The 8,699-nt window shown below is 35.6% G+C and overlaps 1 protein-coding gene across 1 annotated transcript; it reads right to left on the bottom strand.

The window, feature by feature from the left end:
- Nucleotides 1-461: 461 nt before the first annotated feature.
- LOC149373382 (uncharacterized) lies at nucleotides 462-1,052 on the bottom strand. The gene has a single exon (XM_089597212.1). It carries the CDS (start codon nucleotides 1,050-1,052, stop codon nucleotides 462-464), a length of 591 nt encoding a protein of 196 aa, XP_089453338.1.
- Nucleotides 1,053-8,699: the final 7,647 nt, after the last annotated feature.

Genomic DNA, 8,699 nt, shown 5'->3' with positions numbered 1-8,699 from the left:
ATGTGACTTGAAAAGTCTCATTGAAAGTGATATGTTAAATAATTAGGACAGACTCTAGTCTCTGCGATTACTACAAGCATGTGATTTTGTTATTTTGTGTAAAAAAATTGTATTGTTTAAGAATTAGAAATTAAAAATTTTATTAAGAAAAATAAATATGTGTTTATTATAATACATTGTTTTGTTATGGGTACGGGTGGAACCTATGTACATACACTTATAGGAAATAGACGATAGTAAATCAATACAAATAACTTATGCTTCCTATTTTAAAGTATCAATATTTATTATCAGAACATTCATACGTTTGATACAAGAGCGATTGACAGACTGTGTACAAATTCATTAAAATATTATTCATCACACATTCGCGTTGCTAGGCAATTTACACATTTTAACGCGATGTTCGAATGTATGAATCGCCACACTACCCTCCCTCGGCAGAGAATTTGGTTATAAATTCAACACGTCTCTGAATCTAACTTTCTGCCGGAACGTGTTGTTCGTTCAACAACTGGTGGGAGCACTGTAGGCACATCGTCAGTATTAAAAATAGAAACAGGAACTGACGTAGAAACAGGAACAGGTATAAAAACTTCATCTTGAACACCAAAAGCTGGTTTAACACGGTCGATTGAAACTTTTATCGAATTGCCACGAATTCTCAAAGTAACCGTTTTTTGATCTCGTTCAACTATTTCATAAGGCCCAGTATACGGTGGTTGTAAAGCTTTGAGAATCGGCCCTTCTTTCAAAAATGCATGGCTGCAATCTAATAATTCCTTGAATACAAACACCCCAGGTTGACAATGCCTTGATGCTGAAGCTGGTCGTAAGCGTGACATGAATTCTCGTAAGTTTGAAAGGAAACTTTTTGGTTCATCAAAACTCTTGTTCTCAGGACTTGAAACAAAAAGCTTATGAGGCAGGCGAAGAGTTTCTCCGTATACCATCTCAGCTGAAGTAGCCTTGATGTCTTCTTTAAAAGCTGAGCGAATACCGAGAAGTACAAAAGGTAATGCACGAACCCAATCGATATCGGAGTGAGCCATGATTGCAGCTTTGAATTGGCGATGTAAACGTTCAACTAAACCATTTGAAGCAGGATGCCAGCTTGTAATTAGCTTATGCTGTATTCTGAAAAGTTTCCAAAATCTTTAAAAAGATGCGAAGTAAATTGAGCTCCGCGATCTGAAGTTATCGTTTGAGGAAAACCAAAACGTGAAATCCAACAGTCCAACAATGCATGAATCACTGAATCTGCAGTAATATCTTGCAAAGGGTAAACCTCTGACCATCGAGTAAAACAATCGATAACGGTCAAACAATATCTAAAAGAACGTGCAGGTGGAAGCGGACCAATCAAATCTATGTGAATGTGCAAAAACCTTTGTGTCGGAGTTTTGAACGATCCAATAGGAGCACGAACATGACGAGAAATTTTTGATCGCTGACATTCATTGCAAGCACGAACCCAATTCTTGCAATCCTTATTCATAGAAGGCCAAACGAAACGGTCGCTAATTAACTAAAGTAAAGCGTTGGCACCTGGATGGCTCAAGTTATGAAGTTGATCGAAAACACCACGACGAAATTTAGGCGTGATAAAGGGCCGAGGTTTTCCTGTTGATGTATCACAGAACACAGTTAGTGAAGATCCAGGAATTGGAACTCGTTCGATGTGCAAAGAAGAATTTTCATCGATTATTTTCTTAAGCTCTTTATCTTCTTTTTGAGACTCGACCAACAACCTGTAATCACATGGTGCAGAAACAGCATCGATTCGTGAAAGAGTATCAGCTACGACATTGTCAATACCTTTTATATATTGAACGTCAGTTGAAAATTCCGATATAAAAGACAGTTGGTTGAACTGCACTGGTGGAAGTTTTTTACGCTTTTGTTGAAAATCATAAATTAACGGCTTGTGATCCGAGTATATCGTGAAAGAATGCCCTTCTAATAAATGTCGAAAATGCTGTATTGCAGCATAAACTGCTAGAAGTTCACGATAATAAGCAGGCCAAGAACTTCCCTTCGAAGACATTTTCTTAGAAAAGAATGCAAAGGGTTGCCAAACATTATCAACAAGCTGTTGTAAACAAGCTCCAACAGAATGATTTGAAGCATCTGTAAATGAACCAAGTTGTGCACCAATCCGAGAATGAAAAAGAAGTGAAGCAGTAGTAATGCAGTTTTTGCAGGTTTGAAATGCTTTTTCTAACTCAGGTGTCCAAGTGATTGGTTTAGAACTTTTTCAAATCGGTTTGCTGATTGCATCATGTAAAGGAGCCTCGTATTCACAGGCATGAGGTACAAATCTGCGATAAAAATTTAGTATACCTAGAAAACGGTGGAGGCCTTGAGCTGTTTTCGGCAAAGGGTAGTTCATAATTATTTGGACACGTTCCTAAGGCGTTTGGATACCAGCAGCAGATATAGTGTAACCTACAAAGTCAACCTCAGAAGCTCCAAATAATACATTTCTTCAAATTTATTACCATCCCGTATTTTGCAAGTCGTTCGAAGATGGTTTTAAGATGTCGTTCATGCTCTGTCTTTGAATGAGAGAAAACAAGAATATCATCTATATATACAAAACAAAAATCTAATCCATGTAAAACCTCGTCCATGAACCTTTGAAAGGTTTGATCAGCATTTCGAAGGCCGAACGTCATGAACGGAAATTCAAAAAGGCCAAATGGAGTTATTATAGCAGTTTTACAAATATCTCCTTCAGCGACTGGAATTTGTTGATAAGCTTTTACAAGGTCAATTTTCGAAAATTCCGTACAACTATCGATGAAGTAAGTAACATCGTGAATGTGGCGAACAGGGTAACGATCCGGAATAGTTCAAGCATTTAACGCGCAAAAATCTCCACAAGGACGCCAAGTCGAATCACTCTTCAGTGCTAGATGCAAAGGCGATGACCAAGAGCTTTCGGATGGTCGAGTTGTACCAGCTTGCAACATGTTGTCGAATTCTTTTTAGCAATTTTCAACTTTTCAGGACCTAAGCGGCGCACTTTGCTTGTAACATGTGGTCCAGGAGTAGTTCGAATATGATGAACCGTTTGATGCTTGATTTCTCGTGGTAAACCAGGTGGACGAGTAATTTCAGGAAACTCAGAAACAAGAGCCGAAAAAGTGAAATAATCCTGAACAGCTTTAACGCTGCACTGTGCAGAACGTTGAAATGAACCTTGAGCTTGAAGTCCAGTGGAAACATCAACAATGCGCTTCGTACGACAATCAGGCAAAAGGTGGTAATGTGCGAGAAAATCCGATCCAATAATTGGTAAATCCACATCGGCAACGATGAATCTCCACAAGAAACAACTTTGGAGTCCTAAGTTGAGATTTAAGGTTAGAAAACCGTATGTCTTTATTTTGCTTCCATTTGCGGTGCATAAATAATAATTGACAGGAGCACGACGTTCTCGTAATAGACCACGAGGAAAGCAACAATCTGAACCAGTATCAACAAGAAATCTTTGTTTTGAATATTTATCAACCACAAAGAGACGGCTATTAGATAAACTGCAGTCAGATGCCGCCCTTACAGACTGCTTTGATCGTTTTCCGAAAAATCGCACGGATGAATGCACTTTTAGCTTTCTGCTGAAAGTTTGCATGATACCAGCACAAACGATTTGTTCTTTGCTGCGAGTCTGCTCTTGTACGTGACTGACTCCTCTGCCTAAAATTCCTGTTAGGACTGCGAGAACGCGAACAAAAGTTAATAACTCAGCGACTTGCTTTTGTAAATCAGCAGTCGCATTTAACAAGTTGTTTTCGGTACCTTTGTCTCTAAGTGCAGCGTTGTTAGCAAAAGTTGGTGTGCTCGGTGAAACTTCAACAATTTTGTCAGCGAGCTCTGCAAGCTTATCAAGCGTCAATTCGGACTGTGTCACAAGTATAGCTCAAACATTTGACGGTAGCCGATGAAGCCAAAGTTGTCGCAAAAGGTTGTCTTGCACGACAGTTGAGCCAGCAAGAGAACGAAGGTGATGGAGAAACTGCGATGGTTTGCGATCACCAAGCTCTTCCTCGCTGATTAGTCAACGAACACGTTGTTCCTCAGATGCAGATAAACGTTCAATTAATTTCGTGCGCAAAAATGTATATGGATTTATTTGAGGGGGATTCGTTATGACATCCTCGATTTCCAGTGCGACATGTGCGTCTAATTGCGAGACAACGTAGTGGAATTTTGTTACCTCATTTGTTATTTCAGAAAGTACAAACTGAGAATCAGCTTGTGCGAACCATAAGCTTGGTTTGTCTGTCCAAAAAGGCGGAAATTTTACAGCGACTCGGTGAACTGAAGGTCGAAGATCAGCGACGTGAGCGGCGAGGCTTTGATTCTGCGGTGGTTATTGTTGTTGCTGTTGTTGTTGTTCTTGTTATTGTTGTTGTTGTTGTTCTTGTTGTTCCTCATTCTGGCAAAGTTCTTCAATCTGTCGAAGAAGTTGCTCGTTTTCTTCGCGTAAAACGACAAGTTGATCCGCGTTACGTAACATTTCGCGATTATTTTGCGATGCGTTCTTTGTCGGGGTCACCAATATAGGAAATAGACGACAGTAAATCAATACAAATAACTTATGCTTTCTATTTTAAAGTATCAATATTTATTATCAGAATATTCATCCGTTTGATACAAGAGCGGTTGACAGACTGTGTACAAATTCATTAAAATATTATTCATCACACATTCGCGTTGCTAGGCAATGTACACATTCTACCGCGATGTTCGAATATTTGAATCGCCACACACTCCCACACATATATAAGCTTATGTTTTATACTGAAATACATAAATATCTACAATAATATTTAAATATTTACTGATTTACGTCCTGGAATATTTTAAATTTCCTGCTTCTTGCGACGTTGCCGTTGCGCTTTTGTCGAACTATTATTTAATTTTTTTATTTATAAACTAATCAGACAATCGTCGCAAAACTTTCTGTACATATAGTTAATGACATTATCTGTGACATATAAAAAAATTTGAGACATTCATTGCGCCAATTTATTTAAAACTGAGTTTTTACAAGTTTTCCCTAAAGCGAACGTGTTAAAATGACTGAACTTTGAAATTCAATATCTCGGAAACGAAACAGACAATTGTCTTGAAATTTCAACAGCTTCATTGTAACAACAATAAGAATGTCTGGTTGAAATTTCAAAAAGATTTGTCACGGGGTTCTATCTCTACCGAACGTCTTTTATTTTCCTTAGCTACACGTACCCACTTTGTTTACATCATTAGCAAGTGTGGCCTTCTAAACAATTTTTATAAAAGATTAACTAAAGCACCGAAGGAAACCGCTGGCTTGCATTATTCTCCATCCAAATAACTCGCGTCTTGGCGGCAAGGTCAGTGTAACTAAGCTGGAATGAAAAGCCAATACAATGGAACCTGAAAGTAACACACAAGTTATTATTAAAGTTTTTACTAATGTATAGTTTCAGTTCATATAAAGCAAATAAAACTATAAATTCTAAGTTTGCCATTTTTATTATCCAAAAGCTCTAGAAAATTAGCCCAAGTTTCAGATGCTCTACTCTGCAAAAGTATATATCCATCATAGTTAAAAATTGTGTGTAGAAAACACTTGAGCATGTTTGGAGTCATTATTTTTTGGTTATGCTAAGTGATAGTTGCATCAAAGACAATGAAATTTGACAAACTGCTAAACTTTATAAATTAATTAAATGTCAAAGATTCCATCATGAGCACAGCGAAGTGCAAAAAAAATCATACAATCTTAAGTTCAAAAGCCATTGAAAAGATCCCGTTAATTTTTCATTTCCAATATCCAGTGATGATGTTGGAGCTGCTTGATATTCATGATAGCCTTGAAATATAAAATGGGTAGAAAAAAATTAGTTAGCAAAGATAAAAAAACAAGACTATAAACTGACATATGTTTAAATTGATCATCCCTAGATACTTCAGCCTGAATAAAACATAACATGATAGCATTGACACATGGATGTAGTATCTCGCAAGCAGAATATTTCTTATTCAAATACCTACTAAGAAGAATTTTATGAATATTTTTATGCAAAGCAAGTCCAATTCATACATTTAACTATAACCTCCTCTTTCTTTGTTTTATTTTTTATAAAGGACGTTCTCCATTGAGCGGTCTTCTGCTTTGAAGTATCGTATATATAGTTTGAAAACATATACATAATATTTAGGTGTGACTCGTATTTCAATGCTGCCAACGCTACAACACAAAAAACTGCAATTAAAATTGTTTTACAATACAAATCATAAAAAGTTTATTGAAATAATTTCTCTTACCTTAATATGTCACTTAAATCAGTTTTGAACATTTAAGATACTATAATTATTATTCCTAAAAAATCCAAGCGACGTTAATGAATAATTACACAATGTTACCGTTGTTCATACTAAAAATTGTTATTCAATGCATGTTTAAAAAATAATACTTATACTAAATACAATTTATCTAAATATTTTCATAACTTTAATAACGTTTTTCGCTTAATTTTTGGGTGTACATTAAATATGCAGTTTTCTAATATTTTGAATTTCGCGCATGTGAATATGCTACATACATTCGAGAGCACTGGTGCCCATGTGTTAAAATACAAGGTGTGGCCAGTGGTGGGTAAACGACGTAATAGAGAGGTTTCATACTCTACATGTAAATTACTTGTAATATACCTCAAAATGTAAAATTGTCAGAAACCTATGCGCATGCGTGCGCAAGCGTCTGGTGTGCGTCAGTTAGCTTGTAACTAGAGCAGTAAATTTTTATTTAAAAACACAGATGTTTGTATTGATATTATTTGAATTGAATTATTAATATTATTTAAATTATAATTAATCTTACGTGAATGTTTGTACAAATAAAGACCTTTGGCTTTTTTTAACGTAAAACGGTAGTGCTAAGCTTATTCTCAAGGTACTTTTAGAAAAATGGAAGGTAAGAATTTTATCAGTATTTTTTAAACAAAAGTTAAAATTCTTAATCTAATTCAACTTTAAATCTTGCAAGAAATGATATTTGGTAATTGAATTAAAATCCTAATTCTAATTTTCAGGTAACAGGGTCGATTCTAGGCTACTCGACCAATTGCTAGGTGATATGTTTTTTGGATGCACAATTGCATTTTAAACAGTTGAAAACGAATATTCTTTACGTTTTGTGAATGCTTCAAACCCTAACTACACACCTCCTACTAGAAAAACGTTGTTGAATACCATTCTTAATGAACGTTTTAAACATTTTTTAGAGGCTATTCGAAGAACAAATTCAAGGAGAGGTGCTTTTTTAATGGATGCATGGAAAAATAAATCAGTGAACACACAAAATGTTGTGTGTATGTAAAAGCTAGATTCGATAGAAAATAATAAATATATTTATCTCCACTCATACAATTTTAGTATTGAAAGAGAAACTGGCGAAGCTTTTAGGGATATTTACAATGGATGTAAACTAATTGCTTTAGAAAATTATGATTCTGACGTCTACGTATCTGTGACAGACAGCGCGTCAAACGTTGTTAGAATGGGAAGACTACATGGTGATTGGCATATGTCATTTGTAGTAGCCACAGTGCTAATTTACTGAGTAAAGCAATTGTTGATATTGCATTCGCTTACTTAGTAAACAATTTATTAATACAGTTCAAACACCCAGCACTAGAACAACAAGTAGTCGCAAACGAAGGTACGCGAATAGTTCTCATTCCTGATACAAAATTTGCCAGCCACCGAGATGCATATAGAAGATGCTTTCGAAATCTACTATTTATGCGTAACGTTGCCAGAGATCAGCAAGAAAGAAATATTCTAGCGGACAAAGTTATAATCTTTTATTTAAATCAGATTCTGAAGCGAGGCTTAGAGACAATGTATTGATTTTAGATCCAGTTCGTAGATTAATTAATTAATACCTGTCAAAAAGCTAACTGTGATGTAGCTACAGGAGCTGAGTATTGGCTGCGGTTGGATATTCCAGCCCTCAATCCTCGATATGAAGAGCTTGTTGCGGCCCGAACTGAAAGGGCTGTAAATAAATATGGGTGTGCTGCAAATTTTTTGCATCCAAGATTTCGAGGATTAAGATTACAGGCGAGACATATGGCTTTAGTCAATGAGTTTTTCCTGGAAAACTTAGATGAAGTTAGCAGTCAGGAGCTTGAATTGTACAGAACTGGAGGTGGAATGTTTGAAATGATACTGAGGAAAAATTATGCTTCACCATTACGTTTCTGGAAAATTGCGAACGATTTTTATCCAACATGAAGTATTTTAGCGCTTAAATTGCATATCATTCCTGCGTCTTCTGGCCAGTTAGAACGGTTATTCTCTGAATTACGTTCATTTGCCAAAACGTAATCAATTAACTGAAGGAAGATCTGCTAAATTGATTGCTTTGTATTATGACATAAAATTAGGAGGTTATGGTGTACTATGATGGATCGGGATTGATGATGATGATGGGGATGAAAATGAAGATGAAGAAAATGATGAAAATAAGTAATTATAATCATTTAAATAGATAAAATTAAAATTTTAAATTCTTTCTAAGCTGTTATAATACAAATTTAAATAAGTAAAAGAAATAAGCAGCGATTTCGACAGAACATTTCGTATTTATTTACTCTTCATTTATTATAAAATAATATGTTCATTTTTTAAATCTGACT

This window comes from Copidosoma floridanum, unplaced genomic scaffold (assembly GCF_036245765.1).
Source record: "Copidosoma floridanum isolate Cflo_tuat_1 unplaced genomic scaffold, Cflo_Japanese_pri ptg000031l, whole genome shotgun sequence".
Lineage (NCBI taxonomy): Eukaryota > Metazoa > Arthropoda > Insecta > Hymenoptera > Encyrtidae > Copidosoma > Copidosoma floridanum.
Note: the sequence above shows the minus strand (reverse complement) of the source record. Positions and strands in the feature narration are given on the sequence as shown.

Coding starts and splice junctions, on each gene's coding strand:
- LOC149373382 (XM_089597212.1), bottom strand. CDS start 1,052: ATGGCTCACTCCGATATCGATTGGGTTCGTGCATTACCTTTTGTACTT.